General features: G+C 47.3%; 1 protein-coding gene across 1 annotated transcript in view; it reads left to right on the top strand.

The window, feature by feature from the left end:
- The window catches only part of LOC147726149 (protein huluwa-like), a 129,529-nt gene that overhangs the window by 90,932 nt on the left and 18,654 nt on the right, over positions 1-19,943 (top strand). Inside the window, exon 2 of the mRNA XM_086962890.1 lies at positions 5,611-5,812. Within this exon, the coding sequence (XP_086819016.1) occupies positions 5,611-5,812 (202 nt within the window). The remainder of the gene's footprint in view (positions 1-5,610; positions 5,813-19,943) is intronic.

The raw sequence follows: 19,943 nt of genomic DNA, 5'->3' as shown, positions 1-19,943 counted from the left end.
CTCAAAGGTATTAGGGTAGCGAATCCGCCCAGGCCCAAATATACTTCATTATTGGATGTATCTCTAGTTCTTTCCCTGTTCAACAGTTGGCCCCAAAATTATTTGTTATCAAGGAAACAAGTGTCAGCCAAGTTAGCTATGCTGTTATGTCTTGCGGCATGTAGACGGTCATCAGATGTCAAGGCATTGGACATTACAGGTAGGGTATTTACTCCAGAGGGAATTTTGTTCAATATTACTGCCAGAACTAAGACAATGTCCAGATGTGTTAATTATCATGCCTTTCCAAGTAATGTTAAGCTTTGTGTGGTGCCTTAAAGCCTATGAAGAATGTACGAGGTCTACTCAGCCTCCGGGGGTAACGCAATTATTGCTGGCTTTGTAGAAGCCATTCAAACCTGTTACTGTGGCTACTATAGCCAGATGGCTGAAATATGTGATACCCAGGTTTTTGGGGCGTATTCTGTTCATGGCACCATGGCCTCTAAGAGTTTTATGTTCGGATCTGCTGTTCAAGACATTATGCATTCTGCTGATTGGTCTTCAGAATCTACTTTCAAACAGTTTTATTACAAACCGGTGGGTGATATTTCCTCTGTAGTATTTCAACAGTGTTAAACTAGCATAATACGAAGTCTCCAGTCCTGTGATAGAATAAAAAATTTGCTAGCTATTGCGCCAAGAATTTTCAACTCTATTAAGGACACGGAGGCGAGGATTATTCCACCCGGTCATATTACATGAATTGTAATAAATTGGCCTACCCATGATTTTATGGTCTGTTTAAGCAGAATTTACGGGCTTTATTTCTCATTCTTCCAGGTTCTGAGAAGAAGATGGACTAAATACGCTTCAACTTGAAGAGGTTTCATTCCAGTTGGCTGTTCTTCCACGTTAGAGGATGTTCTCTGTTGGACTTAAAGTTATTTATGGACATATTGTTCGAAGCAAAGAAAGAGGAAGATATCTGGTATTGCCTGGCTCGTATGGGCTATTACAGGATGTGATGTACTGTTTTGCATCATGGGAATTGGAGTTTTTTGTTGCATAATACTAATTTCATTGGCTGCTGTGTGTAGCATTAAAGAGAAAGAGAAGCATAATCCTCGCCTCCGTGTCCTTAATAGATTTGAAAATTCTTGGCGCGATAGCGACCTAATTTTTTATTCCAACACAATACGTTCTAATTTAATAGCATAAGTAGGTCATTCTCAAATGAGAGTAAGTTTCCCAGTCTGGCTTCAGTTTATTGCATTCTGGGACTTGTAGTGTTAATTTTTGCAATGGAAATATAAAGCCACAAGTATAATAATACAAAGGTAAGCACAGGACTAGATGAACTATTGACACATGGATTAAAATGGTTGAGCTCTCTTGAAGATTAGAGGCATGCTTTCTTATAGAAAAGCTATGAATGTCTGTCTGCTCTAACAAGGATGCCACACGAGTCTGAATGTTTCTCAAGAAGTGTATATGTTGATAAATACCTGTTTACCTTTCCACATTCAGGTCCTGCCCTATATCGTGGCACACAAGACATTTACCTTCGGTGGCAGAAAATAAGGGCAGCGGAATCCTTTCTTCAAACTGAACCATTTAGATTTCTGCTTTATTGTCCAGATGTCTATTTTTCAAAAAACAGATTATGGTAACAGCCACTGAAGGCAGCTAGTGAGATGCATGAATGCCTCCCCAGGGCATCCTTCAGCCTGTTGTCACTGATTAATAACAATACAATGCTTGTTTCTTTTTTTAAATTAATGGTTTCGTTTGACACCCTACAGTTTTTTGTGTATCGAGAGTGTAAGAAGTGTATTTAACGAAAGTTGCATGTTTTTCTAAGGTATATTGCAGTTTGTTGTAAAAGGTTTTCCTTTGAGTGAGTTTGATTGAGATAAATGTGATTTACAGTAGGTGAAAATGGCACGGGGTTCAATTGGGTATGTTGTGTATATCTGCTTGAGTTTATGCAATGGCCTGTGCATAAAGTATGCATTTTCTCCGAGGGCCATTGTTGAACTGGTGTGCCCAGTACATGGAGCCATTTAGCAATCCTAATTGTAACTTCTGTTAGTAATAAAGAGATAAGGTTACTGAACTGTAGTGTAACATCTGACTGATTATACTAATGAAACCAAGAGTGAATGTGCATGCAGATCACACTGCTTTACTTCCTAGTATGCGACTGTTTCAAAGAGGGCAAAGAACGGATGTTCATCGGGATCCTTGCTAGCCGTAAAAGACTGTGCTTAGTACCACAATTAATTAACCTGGTTTGTACACACTGCAAGTATACAGTTTGCATTAACTCTGATTTCCAAAGTGAGCAAACACTGAAAAAACACCTCCACAATCCCCAAATAGTTTCTACTAAAGACAGAAAACCGAACTTATGTTGCAGAATGATACTGTGTGTCAAAGTTGGGTAGTAGTATTATTGTAAGTCACACTATATGCTATTGGAGGGCTTATTCCTTTTACATACGTGTGTGTGTGTGCACACGCTGGTGAATTAGAATGAAACCTCCATGTATTTTAGACGGGCAAAAAAAAAGAAATCCGTATCACACACCCCGGTGCATATACAATCTTCATTATCCCATATTGCAAAATACATTTTTTGCATTTAAGGCACTGGATGTTTCAAGTGTGGCGGCCACACTTCTGTGGTTCCTCCTGCAGCCTCTCCTACTGTTAACAGTGGCAAGAAAGCACAGAGGTGCTCACTGTGGCACACAGCTCATGCAGTTACTAATTGGTCACCAGCCAGGGCTTCTCGCAGAAAAATGCAATAACCTTGTAAAAGTTAATTTTGTCTTCAGCTTTAAAAAACGCATTTTTGATTTTCTGTTGTAATTGTCGTATAGCTTCTGTTGCCAAAGGAACAAAGGCCGCACACGCAGTCAGCTGTGATGGCCTTTCTTGGGGGTGTACATGCACCAGCTAGCCTTTATGTGCCAGGTGTACGACCTGCCAAATAGCCACTCACAATTTACGAGGTGCTATTTGGCATGTACAATAGTGTGTTTAACACTGTTTGCGATTCCCAATGGGGTCGCAAATTGCGAGGCTCATGAATATTAATGAGCCTCTCACAGTTTGCGACCCCATTGGGAATGACAGGCCCTCCCAGGGATGGTGGCCTCCTGGGCTCAGTAGACCACCATGTCTGGGACTGCTTTTAAATAAAGCGGCTTTTTTTTGTTTTAATGCAGCCCATTTTCCTTAAGGGAAAACCGGATGCATTTAAAAAAATAATGGAAGTTTTGGTTTCATTAGGTCTCCCCTATGCAGCGCGCATGCGCTACATAGAAGGGCCTTTAGCTGTCGCTCTGATAATTTTCAAGCACACACTCTTGCTTGTGGCTGCATCCACTTGCGGGAGCGAGCAGGGGCGAGCCTCAAACACGAGTGCAGTGCTTCAAAATGAGCAGACTGCTCTCCCAAGCGTGCGCGCTCCCACACGTCTTGGCCACTCACTTGCCCTGCCCTCTCCGTCTCCTTTTTTGCTGGTGCTTCTTGTTTAACATTATGCCTCTCTTGAGATGAAAGAACTGCGTACAGTGCTTCCTTTCAGGAGGAATCAGCACACTTCGTTCCCAGGGGCCTGGCCTGCTAAACTGTTAAACCCGCGTTTTCTGTGCCGTTGCTTTCCGTGTCTTTTATCTTTCTTTGCATGCTCTGTTTCAAATCCTGCTTTACCGCTTTCATTTGCCAGGCGTTTGTTGGAAATTAGTGTGTCATTGGGTTTTTGTTTCTGAGACAAAAGTGAACTCTGCGTAGAGCCGAATGCTGTTATCCTTTTACTGGAAGGCTCGCTGTTGGTTTGAACCACACCGAACAGGAGGAACAAATTGCTTTTCCCCTGGCGTTAATTCCCTGACACTTGGCTCTGTGTCTGGAGCGTGCATGTGTTTTAACTATTTTCCACCCAGGGAGAGGATAGAGTGGTATGAACTCCCAAGTATCCTGTGTTGTCGCTAAGACGACTCAAGAGGTGTAAGTAAACATATTAAAACCAGGGTTTTTTTCTGCAAATGGCAGCTCTGTTTGCATGCAGCAGGTCGTCACCCAGTACCGTGCGTGTACCATGTGGCCAACATACCTGTCAGTTCGCAATGATGATCACCTCGCACTGAATGCTGGTCCTCAAACAGTACCTGTGAAATGCACTGAACTAACTGCAGGAAACATTTTGGAGTGTGACATGAAGAAAGTAGTTTAAATATAATATGCGTGCCTTCCAGATAAATTTAAACTGAGAGCAATGTCAGTGAGGTAATCTGATAAAAACGCAAGTAAAAAAAAGCAAAAAACACTTTTCTTTAAACCTTCAGCAGTAAAAGGTGGCAACACGTTAAGGAATCTAGACAATCTTGGATGTGTTTTGTTTTGAACTGTTTTCTGTTATTAGTCTGCATGTTACAAAAAACTAGCGAAGGTATAAGGGGTCCAACAGCTACAGAGCTGCAATTTTGTTTATCATCATTCTTCAACCTCTCCCCCCCCTTCCAACCACCAGGGCCATATCACAAACAGTGGGAAGCAGCCATAAATTGTATATACATTTTATTTTAATTTTATTTTTAACTCGTCTGTCTTTGTTTCCAGTTCCAAGATCAGGCCTGTAGCAGTAGGTTACAGATGCAGTGAGTAACAGATCAGTGCTTGCCCTTCACCCACTGGTACCTTTATTCCCAGCCCTTTGGAAGCCAATGTCTCCCATCACCCTGACAGTGTGCTTGGAGTAAGGCAGCAAAAGGCACAGACCTCCAGGAAACAAAAATACTTATTAACAAGCATTTGCAATGCAATAGGTCTCGCAGTTGCGAGAGTTTGAGCTATTGGCACTGTAAATGATAATGCCATTTATTTATGTGTTGGTTTTCAAAACAGATAAAAAAGGCATTGTCATTAACAATGCCAAAAGCTTAAACTTTTGCAAGACCACTGCCTGCCTTTAAAAAATAATATTGCATGCATTTTCAAAGGGGAGGGGTCCCTTGGGGCCCCTTCCCATTTGCAAATGCATTACCATCTACTTGAAGTAGGTGGCAATTTGCAAGAGTTTTGCAACCGCAATTGCAGTCGCAAAACATTGGTACATAGCTTTATGGTCGCTATTAGGAAGGGGAATGCCCCTTCCTAATAGCGAGCCGCAAAACAGTATTTTGTGAGTGGCAATTTATTTGCGAGTCGCATAATACTGTTTGTACATGGCCCATGCTTTTTAGCATGAGCAAACGGGTTTAAGATCGTTTATGCACGCTAAAAAGCGTGATACATCTGGCCCTAAGTGTTTTAAGGTATGTTAATGTTGCACACATTATGGGGGAGGAGCACTGCCTTGCTTCTCGCATCAAAATACCTTAAAATGGCCATGAAAAAGTAACTGGCATTTAATAATTTCAGGTAAATTATATATTGGTTAATACAATCTTTGATACACATTGTTTTATTTATTTTTGTTATCTCATATATGGTATGATTTATAAGATGAAGCGGTTTGCTTCTTCTAACTATGCATGCTGCAGGAACCTTGGCATCATCTTTCTGGCATAGTCAGAACCTCAACATCACCAGTTGCTTTTCATTCTCTCCCTCTCACAGGTGACCCCGGCGGGACAGTACGCTCAGAAGACGAGCACCCAGAGAAAACGCCAGGGCAACACTATTCTGATTGTGAGTCCCATGGACTCTGTTCACTTCGAGCAGCCCAGCACCATCCGGCACGACCACACAGCAATCCCCTTCTCTGCCAACAGCTCATCGGCTGGTCCCGGCTTAGACAGCGACTTTGGAGCCAGTGCTGGTGAGATTTCCACTCTGTTTACTTTACGCTCTCCTGAAGATGTTGTATTTAGAGAGGTGACTGGGTTGGTAGTGGATTCTATGGAGTTTATCATTGCATTCCATCATCACTAACTCTTGATTAACCATCCTTCCTGCAACAAGTATGCCTCATTCCTCCGACGTAAACCTTATATGTATCCCATTAAGATCATGTTTGTGTCTGAAGTCAGAGGAATAATTATGCAAGCTTTTAGGTGTGACCTAATTCTGACTTTTCAGGAAGAGCCTTTGTGAATTGGGCCATTAATGTGTCAGGTAAATCCGGAGTCAAAACCTTAAGCGGGGCATGGCCTGCGCATGGAACATGATGTGGGTTCTCTGTGCAGAATTTGTCTTAGTCCATACAAACTCCGCACGGATCTCCTGATCCTAGGTCCTGGTCGTCCACCTCCCTCACTCCAGCTCCTTAAACCGATCTAACACCGGCTGGTACAGTTTGCTCTCGCTCGCCTTGTATCTGCAATTGTGCTGTTCGGGTAAAGGTGTGTCTCTGCAAACTGGGCCATGGGCATCCCCGTCCGCACTGAACTCCCAGGGTAGTCCCTGCTTCTCAGGAAGCAATGTGGGTTCCAGCTATCCGCACTCAATAGACAATCAACAATCTTCATTGTCCAGCTCAGTGCTTCCCATTTACATAAAGGAAAGTACTTTTAATCACACAGCTGTAAATACTAAACAATATAATTTATAATTCAAAGCTGTGTCGCTGTGATCCTCTCTCATGGTACTTCACCTGCTGATCCTTTTTGCTTTTATCTACCCTATTAATATGCCATTAAAAGTATGATTCAAACTCAGACCTTCATTTCTCCACAGTCAAATGTGCATTCAGTTCACAGAAGCGCTCAAGTTATTCCCAGCTGTGGTCCAGTGGGTAGGTGATTGACTGTTCCTCATTCCTATTGAACAGTTCTAGATGTCCCTCTGCACTGCTACGGGTGGAACCCTCTGTGAACTCTGATCTCCCAAGGTCGCTATGTAGGCCGGGCGTGGGCTGTGTGGGTTGGTCTGAGTGCTCGCCTTGCTCAGTCCTGCGATGCTGTGACAAAGGTGCCATCCCAGCAGGTGTAGACTGCTTAGATAACGGGCGGTCAATGGCCCAGCCCAATGTCAGTAAATGTGGCCTCTTTCGGGCTGAAACGGGGATCACAGCAGGCTCACCGTGCCCAGGCCAACGGCAGTTGCAGCTCTAATCAGGATAGTTGATGAACATGGCAGAGATTGTCCCGTCCAGCCACAGGCTGTTGCACCCTGCCTGGATCAGGCTAATCGATGATCACAGCAGCTGCAGCCTCAACTGCGTCAAAGGCAGTTGCATCCCTGTTCGGGCCAAATGATGATCATGGCAGAGGGAGCCTTGGCGAAACCTTGGGCTCTACAACAACTTGCAAAGGTTCCCTCCAGGAGCCACTCATGAGAGACCTTAAATACCCTCTTCAATGAGGGTCAGACACAGTTCGCGGTTGGGTACGCTGCTCTCTATGGATGTTCCTCAGTCCCTGGAGACATGCTGGGTCTCTCTCCTTCCGGACAATCTTGCCTCCTGCATGGCCAATAGTTAACAAAATAATGCCAATACTGTCTTCATGATTTGGTTTGATTTTGAGCGAGACATATGAATTAAACAATATGTTTTGTTACACTTTTTTTTACTAAATCAATCTCATTTATTTATATTTGCTTTTACTTCATTATTTTGGTTGTAATTTCACCAATTTTGTATTTCAAACACCATCTGTACAAAACATGTACAACATTACACAAAATATTCATAAAACATTATCCTCAAAACATTTCTATTCATACTCTTTACCACTTATTCCAGAAACATTCACTCTCATACATACACAAGCATCACACCTTCTTTACACTTCAACCATGGAGAACTAAAATGGTCCACCGTCGTTTTTTTAAATAAGTCACCACACAGGCTTTAACTGAAGGAGCCTTTGTCCTGATGAGAACTCCATAATCACCACAAGTTCGAAATGCGTAGACTGTATTTTGAGCCATTAGATCACTCAACCAATCTTGTAATTGTTAAAATTACTCCTGAAAATTAGTCTATGGCATACTGTGAATAGTGCAATTAAATAAGGTGTGATGCTTGTGTATGTATGAGAGTGAATGTTTGAGGAATAAGTGGTTAGAGAGTATGAATAGAAATGTTTTGAGGATAATGTTTTATGAATATTTTGTGTAATGTTGTATATGTTTTGTACAGATGGTGTTTGAAATACAAAATTGGTGAAATTACAACCAAGATAATGAAGTAAAAGCAAATATAAATAAATGAGATTGATTCAGACAAAAAAAAGTGTAACGAAACATATTGTTTAATTCGTATGTCTCGCTCAAAATCAAACCAAATAATGAAGACAGTACTGGCATTCTTTTGTTTACTATTGGCCAGTGGCTTGGCCGTGCTGTTGGGAGCCCAGACCCAGTGGTGGTTTTTCCTGCAGGGCCAGGCAGACTCCTTAAAACTCTCAGCAGACAGGCGGGTAGGTCCCCAGTTCTTCCAGCAGAACGTGCAGACGTCTGGTAATGTCACCATCTCTTGGAGACGGTCAGGCAGACATCAGTCCTGATCTCACAGCGGTCCTTCCAGTCCTCTGCGGAGCCCTTCCTTTTTTCGTTAAGCTTGACTTTGAACTGGAAGAAAGCGAGCTAGTTTGGGAATCCCCTTTCTGCACATTTTCCAGAGAGAGCAAATGCATCCCCGGTTTCAAACTTCAGGACTGGTTTGAGGTGGTTCTTCTTTCAGGTTTCCTTCAGAGGCTGCTCTACAGACACGGCCTTTGCGATTCTTCTCACTGCAAGTAGCTATGCAGCTTTCTCCGAATTTGAGAATCCACAACATGAGCATAACAAAGTGTGAGGTTTCTGTATCTGGTTATCGTCCGGTCAACTGAAACAGCAATCTGGGGTGGACAAAGGGGCGGGCCTGACCATAAAACATTCTCACCTTGGACAACAGAAACTGTCCCTTAGCTCTACCATCAAGCCATGGTTTCCTTCATACGTGGCTGCTAGTAAACTAGACCTACAACAGTTTATGACTTCGATCATACAATAAAGATTTTATTAAAAAAATATAAGGCAAAAGCAAGGCAATTTTATGACCAAATTAGGTGGATCAAAAAAACCTGGTTTTTATTAGAGTTTGTGCTGCACACAGTATCATGAAGGAACTCTTGAAGGGAGTAGTGTAATTACAGGAACCCAAGGATATGCATAGCTAAATCCCATATTCTGTCCAAAGCTGTGAATTTGGCAACATTATTTTCTGGGAAAATAAATACAGTCAAACTAGGTCAAATCCGTTATTTCTACACAGCCTGCCTATGATTCGGATCGGATTTGAGATTTTCTTTTGAGTCCCTCCGCCTTGAGGTTGTAAGCTGTAGTCGCCCCTCTGGTCCCCCGTCGGATATTGGCCATGCTCCATGCATGAGAAGTCCATCTCTTTATTACTCTAAGGTTATGTGTATCTTTGATTCCTCCCTTGAAGCTGAAGTAGTTCCACATTTGTGGAAGAAAGCATCAGTTAAACCCTTATCGAAAAAAAACAAATCGAGACCATTTCAAGCCCAAGAATTTTCACCTACTCTCTCCTGTCATATTTGTCTATATTGTGGTGGCCTCCAGATCGGTGTTTAAGGCGCCATTCTTACCTGGATGCAAACATCTATGACTGATCTGAGTCAGGTGGTCTCCATCCCTCCCTACTCCTCACAACCAGCAATACTTCTTTGTGGTGTACATCAGTGACCCATCCTATCTCAGTGACTGTGTCCTCTCTACGTGCTCCTGTTGGCTGACGTACAGCATCAAATGAACGCAAATTTTTATGTCTACCGACAATACTCCATTAATTCTTGGAATATACTTAATTCCTGTATTACCGTTTACTGCCCTGTCAGATCGTTTCAGTAACAAGATGGCGGATGACAACAAACCATCTAAAACTAAATCCCAGTACAACAGAACTTCTTTTTACGCCAGGTAAGTTTAAAATGACCAGTCTCGATTGGCTTTCTGAGATAGGTGCTTCTCCGTCTCCACCTTTAAGAGTTTGGAACCTGGGTATACATGTTGATTCCTACTTGGGATTTTGATCCCATGTGTTTAATGTTACTAGTCTAGAACCTGTGTTTGTTAGCCTGCAAATTATTTGCTCCTTCTCCCCTAGATTGATAATAAATTAAACATTTCTATTGTCAACACTTTTATGTTAGACAATTGACTATGGAAATCCTGTTTACTTGCAGCCCCTCAAACATTGAATGTATTGCTTGAAACTAGGTCAGAATGCAGAAGCCAATCTCTTCTGTTTAAAGAAATGCAAATCTATTTGCCTACTCTGACATCTACGTGTTACCTGTTCACAAAATAATTTCTGTTAAAGCATAGACATCCTCCATATAAAATTGTATGTCTGCAGGCCGGAATTGTTGGCCCAAAAATGTATCTCACAATAACTATCTAGAACCGTGTTCCTTAACCTATAGTCCATGGACACCTTGGAGGTCCCGAACCCTACTCAAGGGGTCCTCAGCTGCTTATAGAATTCTAGAATTTATTATAGAAGATTAATAAAATAAACATTTACAAAAAAAGCAAGATGTAAACATAACAAGCATTGAAAATGCAATAGGTCTTGCCCATGTTTAAGTTAAAGCAACTCTGTTTGTAATTAGGTGGCTTTTTAGCTTTGCTTTTATTAGTGTTTTTCAAACTTTCATGTACATAACAGGCATATGTATGCATATATGTATATGTATGCATGCTTTTATATTAGCATTTATATAGATATGCAGATGTGTGTGTGTATATATATATATATATATATATATATATATACATATCTTTAAGAAATCGCCACACTGCCAGCGCACGCTGTCAGACGTCCAAATGACGAAGAGTAGACCCAGGGAATGCTGGTGCAGAAAAGTGAGTTTAATTAATTTCGTGCCAGCGCGTCCGCCATGACGCGTTTCGCCTCAGGAAGAGGCTTGATCACACATATATGCATATATGTGCGGGTTGAGAGAGGTAGACAGGTAGACAGGTAGAGAGTAGTAGTGAGAGAGGTAGGGAGAGAGAGGTAGAGAGTAGTGGAGAGTGAGTAGTAGAGAGTGCTTAGAGAGTGAGTGGTAGAGAGTAGTACAGTGAGTAGTAGAGAGTGCATAGAGTAGTAGAGAGTAGAGGGAGTAGAGTAGTAGAGAGTGAGTAGTAGAGTGAGTAGTAGAGAGTGAGTAATAGAGTGAGTAGTAGAGCGTGATTAGTAGAGAGTGAGTAGAGAGTAGTAGAGAGTGAGTAGAGTAGTAGTAGAGAGTGAGTAGTAGAGTGAGTAGCAAGTAGAGTAGTAGAGAGTGAGTAGCGAGTAGTAGTGAGTAGTAGAGTGAGTAGCGAGTAGTAGAGAGTGAGTAATAGAGAGTTGAGTAGTAGAGAGTGAGTAGTAAAGTAGTAGAGTGTGAGTAGTGTAGAGTAGTAGAGAGTGAGTAGTGTAGAGTAGTAGAGAGTGAGTAGTGTAGAGTAGTAGAGAGTGAGTAGTGTAGAGTAGTAGTGAGTGAGTAGTGGAAAGTAGTAGAGAGTGTTTAGTAGAGAATAGTAGAGAGTGAGTAGTAGAGAGGAGCAGAGAGTGAATAGTAGTGAGTAGTAGAGAGTCAGTAGTAGAGAGTCAGTAGTAGAGAGTCAGTAGTAGAGAGTGAGTAGTAGAGAGTGAGTAGTAGAGAGTTGAGTTGTAGAGTAGTAGAGAGTGAGTAGTGGAGAGTAGTAGAGAGTGAGTAGTAGAGAGTAGAGTGAGTAGCGAGTAGTAGAGAGTGAGTAGCGAGTGAGTAGCGAGTGAGTAGTAGAGTAGTAGTAGAGTAGTAGAGTGTGAGTAGTAGAGTGTGAGTAGTAGAGTGAGTGGAGAGTAGTAGAGAGTGAGTAGTAGAGAGTGAGTAGTAGAGAGTGAGTAGTAGAGAGTGAGTTTGGCTTTGGCAAATGCCTATTTTGCTTTCACGAACACTGGTAAGAGGACACGCTTTTCATAAGTAATTGTTTTCTCCTTGGATGCGTTTGCTATATTCTTTTACATCAGAAGCAAATCAACTGAAAATAAATCGGAAAGTTGTCTTCATCCCCGTGATCGAAGGTATTCCTATGTAAGCAGCCCAACCGACCCATATCAATACCTTCATTTCTATTTGCAATTAACTGTGGGCTGCATATTTCTTTCACATTTCATCAACTCGCGCTACTTATTAGAATCCAGTACTTAGCAAGAGAACATGAGGTAATGTGAAGTCAGTCGTCCTTCGCCAGGAGAGCGCCCTGGGTGGAAAGAAATGCGGCACCCTTTCTGCTACTTGTGAATAAAATGAGCAACAGGGAACCCCTTTTGTGTTCTGGGGTCAGTCTCAATCTGTCTACGTCAGAATTGTGACTGGCCTCTGAAAGCAAAATCTCAGCGCAATTCAAACCAACTCTCCCGCCCCGACACACACTACCGCTCACCTGAATCACTCAGAGATTAGCTCACTTTTCAGGAGGGTGTCAAGTTGTTTGTTGCAGGGGGTAGTGTTAAAGGGTTAATAGTTCACTTTAATGGGACCGTCTATGTTACACAGTCTGGATTTAAAACACTTAACACACCGAACGGTTTTAATAAAAGTGTTTCTAAACGCATTAAGGACGCTCCGCCAGAAGTGCAAATTGTGCAGAGCCTTTCACAGACACTACATAGAATAGTGCCTAACATACAGACTCTCTCTACCCAAAGTACTTTCAACCTGGCGCCTTTATATAGACAGGCTATCACCAAAGCACTTTACAGACTCCGTGCGTTTCACACCAACTGTTCAGTGCACTTTAAAGCACCATACACACTGAAATCATTTTATAAGGCTATATCCATGGCACTCTCATTTAATTTGCGCAGTCTGCATAGCCTTTCACAGACCGCACCTTTCACAAGCTGTGGATAAACTGACGTTTGCACGAGCGTTCACCACAGCACTTTACGGCCAAGCTTCAATGAAGTGCCGAACCCAGGCTGCAGCCGCTGCGGGATTGTCCAAAGCTGCACTTCCTGTCCGAGACTCCCTTCCTCTGCCCTGCATGGCGCTACTGACATCACCCAGGTGTGGGCGTGCGGAGGGAACAAGGGCAGGGAGCAGCAGCCTGATGTGTGCAAAGCAAACCGCAGTCCCAGGAGAAAGCAGGCGACGGACAATGCGGTACAAGGGGGCGGGGCCATGGGCAGTCAGCCGTCACTGTGCAGGATGCAATCCATAGGTGAGTGAGGGCCCAGGGAGTCGCATGGGGTAATACGTGGAATAGCCAGGATTGTAACTCAACCCCGTGAGAACTTTGTGCGCACCTGGAATAAGCAAGGCAACCACAATGAGACTAATAAGCAACAAGGAAAACTTTCTGCACGCATGCACTCACACGGGGGACATTAAGAGAGCAAAACACTTTGGAATGGGCCAGTGAACTAAAAAGAGACTGACATAATCCACTTGAACTGTACATACACCTGGATTCTGATGCCTGAGAGAATAAGCGAAAGTACACGAGGATGCCTTTGTCAAAGATGAGAGAGAGAGAGAAAACCAGCACGGCCTCCTCCCTACCTCCGCCACCGCCGAGGAACGCGCAGAAATGCCTGCAAAAATGCGAAAGAAAAAAAAATGGCCGGAAACGCGATAATTAATCCCACCCCTCCCGGACTGCTGACCTAACTCATGGTTGCCTTGGCGATATTTCAGAGAATACGCTTGCGACACCGTAAGTCACGTCACCGAGTCCTCAAAAGGCGGGATCACAACCGGACAAATCATCCAAACAGGGGCATTGTCCAATGGAAGGCCTCCGTTTCACGAGGCCGAACAATGGCAGAAGGGGCGTGGTTTCATGCCCCTTCTTGTTTACAAGAACTCTCGCCTGCAGCAGCGCATGCGCTGCAAACCAGGCTTCGACCTAAAAACATTAAAAGTTTTGTAATTGTGAAGGATTTTGAAATTGGAGGCTAGAAATTAAGTTGGAATCCTTGGCATGATTTGCGGTAGCAGTCCAAGTACAGGAAACAGAATCTAGTATGGACAGTTTGTGGCTTCAACTGCAGCACTTTTGTGCCTGGACACAAAGGGCATGCATCAAGGACAAAAAAGACTAAGAGATATGCTAGAGTTTCCCAAGTCAATTCGTCTTTTGGAAATAAAACCACATTTTAGAAAGCTCCCACCTTCCCTTTTAAGAACAAGTTACTTACCTTCGGTAACGATATATCTGGAAGAAACAGTAGTTAGTATTAGATTCCTTACCTTAGAATATCCCCAGGCGTCAGACTGGATCCGGAAACTTTTGCGTAGCAGTACCCCTGCGCGTCGGTAGGCGTCGTCTGCGGCTCCACGTCCGTCGTCGGCGTCGTCTGCGCTAGGATGACGTCGCCGGAGTATTTAGACGCCCCCCTCGCACGCCGACATCAGTTCTTATGCATAGCTTTTCCGCGCCAGAAACGCAGAGCCATGATAAAAACCAACAACAGTGCCATGAAACTAGGGGCCTGAAAGGGGATGACCTTAACCCTAGATATCGGTTCGCAGAACCGGGAGGATGGGTGGGGCGGTAAGGAATCTAATACGAACTACTGTTTCTTCCAGATATATCGTTACCGAAGGTTAGTAACTTGTTCATCTGAAAGAAACAGGTTAGTATTAGATTCCTTACCTTAGAATAGATACCCCAGCAATACAAACCCCGGTGGTGGGTCTGCGAACCAATAATCACACCAGAAAGTCCTGGAGGACGGTACGGCCAAAGAAGCCATTTCTCCGGACTTGACTGTCCAGGCAGTAGTGTCTTGCAAACGTGTGCAGCGAGGCCCACGTAGCTGCCTGACTAATGTCCTGCAGGGTTCTACCCGATCCAGGCCAGTAGTAGCCGCCGTGGCCCGAGTGGAATGGGACCTCAACCCAACAGGAGGTTCCTTCTTAGCCAAGGAGTAGCATGCCTTGATACACAACACGACCCACCGAGAGATGGTCCGCTTATGTACCGCCCGTCCCTTCTTAGCGCCCACGTAACCAACAAAGAGTTGGTCATCCACCCGGAACTGGCGTGTGCGATCCAGATAAAACGAGAGCACACGTTTTGGGTCCAGACTGTGGAGACGCTCTTCCTCCTTTGAGGGATGCGGAGGCGGAAAGAAGGTGGGAAAGGTGATGGACTGCCTGATGTGGAAAGCTGTGACAACCTTGGGCAGGAAAGAGGGTCTTGTCGGCAACACAACTTTGTCCGGATGGACAGAAAGGAATGGAGGTTTGGAAGAAAGAGCCTGGAGCTCTCTCACTCTCCTGGCAGAGGTGATGGCAACCAGGAAGGCAGTCTTCAGAGTAAGAAGGCGAAGAGGACAGTTATGAAGTGGCTCAAAGGGAGCGCACATCAGATAGGTAAGAACAAGGTTCAAGTTCCACTGAGGCATCACGAATGGAACAGGGGGAAACATGTGTGTGATGCCCTTCAAAAACCTATTTAGAATTGGGGACTTGAACAAAGGTGGCTGATCAGGTAGCCTTAAAAAGGCTGAAAGGGCAGGAAGGTAACCCTTGAGAGTGCCCAGAGCAGAGCCCTGCTGGGCAAGAGAAAGAAGGAAGAGGAGAACCTCAGAAAGAGGCGTAGAGAGAGGATTCACAGCCTTTGCTGTGCAGCATGCCACAAATCTGTTCCACCTGCAGGCGTATACCGACTTCGTGGAGGGACGCCTGGCTGCCAGAATCGCAGTACAGACTTCAGGAGGCAAGTCAAATGGCCTCAACTGTCGCCTCTCAATCTCCAAGCATGTAGGTGGAGACTGGACAGGTTCGGGTGGAGGACCATCCCCTGCTGCTGCGACCGAAGGTCCTCCTGAAGAGGCAGATGAACCTGGGGACCGACAGACATGCTGAGTAGCTCGGGATACCAGTACCTTCGTGCCCAGTCCGGAGCCAGAAGGATAACTTGGGCCCGGTCGCGCTTGATCTTCTTCAGCACTCTGGGCAGAAGTGGTATAGGCGGAAAGGCGTACAACAGACCGCAACTCCACTCGCGCCGAAAAGTGTCTCCGAGCGAGTGCCGCCTTGGAAATTCCAATGCACAGAACTGATGACATTGCACGTTCTCTTCTGTGGCGAATAAATGTAACCAAGGCTCTCCCCACTGCAGAAAGAGGCCTTGCGCCACGCCCGAGTTCAGGCACCATTCGTGATCCATCATGCACCGTCGGCTGAGTTCGTCCGCCTTGGCGTTCAGAGAACCTGCCAGGTGTTGAACCACCAGGGTCACGCCCTGATGTTCCAGCCATTGCCAGAGGCGCAGAGCCTCCTGGCAGAGGGTCCACGACCCCACCCCGCACTGTTTGTTGGAGTACCACATGGCGGTGGTGTTGTCCGTGAACACCTGCACTACACTCCCCCGGACAGAGGGGAGGAATGCCTTCAGTGCTAGACGAATCGCCCTTCGCTCCAGAACGTTAATATGGAGCCGGGACTCCGCCGGAGACCAGAGGCCTCTGATCTCCGCCTCTCCCATGTGGCCTCCCCAACCTAGGAGGGACGCGTCCGTCACGACTACGTGCTCCGGTTGGGGTAAGGAGAGGGATCTGCCGCTGACTCAATCGTGGTCCGTGATCCACCACTGCAGCTGTCTCGCAGTGCCCTCCGAGATCAGGACATGGTCAGACAGGTTGCCTTGATGCTGGGCCCACTGAAACTTCCGGTCCCACTGCAGAGCCCGCAACAGAAGGATGCAGGAGGCCATCATCCCCAGAAGCCACAGGGTCAACCTGACCGAGACCCGGGATAAAGGCTGAAAGATTGGAATCAGAGCCTGAATATCCCGAACCCGCTGTTCGGGAGGATAAACCCGAAACTGCGCCGAGTCGAGAACCGCTCCGATGAAGAGGAGCTTCTGAGAGGGGCACAAATGTGACTTCGGCACATTGATGGAAACCCCCCGCTGTTGCAGGAGGTCTGCCGTAGTCTGGAGGTGGCTGACGACTGTCTGGGGCGAGCCCGCCTTCAACAACCAGTCGTCGAGGTAGGGGAAGACTGAAACCCCTAACCTGCTTTGATGAGCTGCGACCACCGCCATCACCTTTGTGAGCACCCGTGGTGCGCTGGGAAGGCCGAAGGGGAGCACAGTAAAATGAAAGTGCTCGTGGCCTACTGTGAACCGCAGGTAGTGCCAGTGGGCCGGCAGGACGGGAATGTGGAAATAAGCATCCTGCAAGTCCGCTACCATCCAGTCTCCTGGGTCCAGGGCTGCTAAGACCTGAGCCAGTGTCAGCATCTTGAACTTCTCCTTCCGGAGGAAGCTGTTGATGTTCCGTAGGTTCAAGATAGGGCGTAGGCCCCCTTTGCCCTTCTTGGGCACCAGAAAGTAGTGGGAGTAACAACCACATCCTACTTCCGGCCCAGGAATGCGCTCGATGGCCCCTTGGCCAAGAGGGACGAAACTTCCTCTTGCAGAAGTTGCAAGTGGTCCCCCGACACACGGTGGTATTGCGGTGGCATGGCTGGAGGGGTCGTCTCGAAGGGGAGGGAGTAGTCCCTTCGGACGATTTGCAACACCCACCTGTCCGAAGTGACAGCGCACCAGTGGAAGTGGTGATGGCAAACTCTGCCCCCCACTGGCGTCACATGGGCCTGAATGCACGGACTAGCAGGCTTTAGAGGCGGATGCTGCAGGGGAAGGTGAGGACTGGTCTCGCCGTTGTCCCCGACCGCCGCCACGGCGGTTTCCACAGCCACTACCGCGTTGGATGTTAGTCTGCAGTGCGTGGCTGGCAGCACGTGTGGGAGCGCCCCATCCTTGGCCACGAAAGGCGCAAAAGGCACCCGTTTGCTGGTTCGGGGCCGAGAGGCCCAAGGACTTGGCCGCAGCCCTGGAGTCCTTAAAGCGCTCAAGCGCATGGTCTGCCTTGTCACCAAAAAGGCGACGGCCATCGAACGGCATGTCCATAAGAGTGTTCTGGACATCGGCCGAAAAATTGGTGGACCTCAACCAGGCGTGGCGACGAATCGCCACCGTCGTTGCCATTGCTCTGCACAGTGAGTCGGTGGTATCCAGCCCACACCGGATAGAAAACTGTGCTGCATCTCGACCCTCCGTAAGGGCATTGGTGAGTTTAGTCCTGACCTCCGCTGGACATTCTGGCAGCACGGCCGCAACCGTGTCCCACAGAGAGTGGGTGTAGCGGCCCAGGAGGCATGCGGTGTTGCCTGACCGCAGTCCCAATCTCAGGGAGGAGAATACTTTCTTACCGTATTGCTCGTACCTCTTGGATTCCTGATCGGGCGAGGCCGTCGGGAATGCGGTCTGGGGGTTGGAGGCCTGGATGACCAGGCTCTCGGGGGTGGGATGGGTGGACAGGAAGCAATTGTCGGCCGGAGCCGGGCGGTGGCGTCTGGCCACGTTCCTATCTACAGGCTGACCTGGAGCGGACTTGGACCAAGTGCCCAAAAGAATGTCTGACAAGGCCTCATTAAACGGCAGCAGAGGCTCAACCGAGCTTGACTGCGGTTTAAGGACCTCAGTGAGGAGGTTAGTCCTCACAGCCGCAATGGGGAGCTCCAGGCCCAAGGCCTTGGCTGCCCGCATCAGCACCACACTGTAGGCAGCCCCGTCCTCCGAAGCCACGGTGGGAGGGGAGACAAAACCAGTGTCTGGCGAGGTGTCCAGCCCACTGGCCTCCCCAAGCTCACCTGTCCAGTCCTGCTGAGACTGACACTCCTGTGCCAGAGGGTCCTCAGACCCCTTCCAATCCCCCTCGTCATCTATCACCTGGTATTCAGGTTCAAAGGATGGGACCGGTTCGTAGAGGTAAAATTCTCCAAGAGACGTCGAGAGTGGCGCCCAGTGGCTCCGCTCCGGCACCGGAACCGAATCGAGGGTAGGAGCGGGGACGGCGTCGCCATGAGGCGGCGCCGGGGGCAACACCCTAGGGGCCGGCACCGGTGAGGTCGTGAGGTCGACCGGCGACGACCCAGATCCGGAACCGGATCCAGTGGGGGCCTGCGGCGCCGGGACCGAAGTCGCCGCCGGCACCGGGGCCGAAGCACCCGACGGCGTCGGAGCCGAAGCACCCGACCTGCTAGGCCCCCAGCCGGGGCCGCTGGGCCCGAAGGCGCCGCGAAACCCGGCGGAGGAGGGAGCGACCGCATGGCCATGAGGTAGCGCTCGATCTCCTCCGGCGTCGCGTCAAGCCCAGGGACCGGAAGGTATGGGGCAGGCCGTGGCATCCGCGACTCCGTCGGAGCCGCGTGGGTGGTGTCACCCGAACCCCCGGCCGGATCGCGCGATAGTCGGGGTGGGTCGGAAGAGCGATGGCGCCTTTCCGACCTCTCATGCCTCTTACCTGAGGATCTTGATCCCGAAGACCGATGCTGGCTTCCGGCGCTATGATGGCTCCGGCCCCGCGACCGGTCCCTCAACCTCCTGTGGGACCGGGACCTCGAACGGCACGGGCCGACTGCTGGAGCTCAAGCCGCTTGTGGGACCGCTCCCGCCTAGCCTTGGACTTCAGGGCCCGGCAGTCGGTGCAGGCTCGGTCGTCGTGGTCGAGGCCTAGACACTGAAGACACCGGCGATGCGGGTCGGTAACCAACATCAGTCGGCTGCACTTGGAGCAGGGTTTAAACCCGGGCATCCCTACTGGCACCTGCGGAGTCAATCGACTCGAAAAACAGATCAAAAAGATCAAAAGTTTAGTCAAAAAATGACTAAAGGGTACTACTTCTCCGGATCTGTGCTTAGCTGGTGCGGAAAAAAGAACTGACGTCGGCACGCGAGGACGGCGTCTAAGTACTCCGGCGACATCATCCTGGCGCAGACGACGCCGACGACAGATGCGGAGCCGCAGACATCGCCTACCGACGCACAGGGGTACTGCTACGCAAAAGTTTCCGGATCCAGTCTGACCCCTGGCGATATTCTAAGGTAAGGAATCTAATACTAACCTGTTTCTTTCAGATACTAAGTTTAGGACCTCACACAGTCTTGGCCCGGCACAAACTTCAGCACACAGGCTTGGATTAGCGTGGCACTAGGACCAAAGTAAG

This window comes from Lissotriton vulgaris, chromosome 3_1 (genome assembly GCF_964263255.1).
Source record: "Lissotriton vulgaris chromosome 3_1, aLisVul1.2, whole genome shotgun sequence".
NCBI lineage: Eukaryota > Metazoa > Chordata > Amphibia > Caudata > Salamandridae > Lissotriton > Lissotriton vulgaris.
Note: the sequence above shows the minus strand (reverse complement) of the source record. Positions and strands in the feature narration are given on the sequence as shown.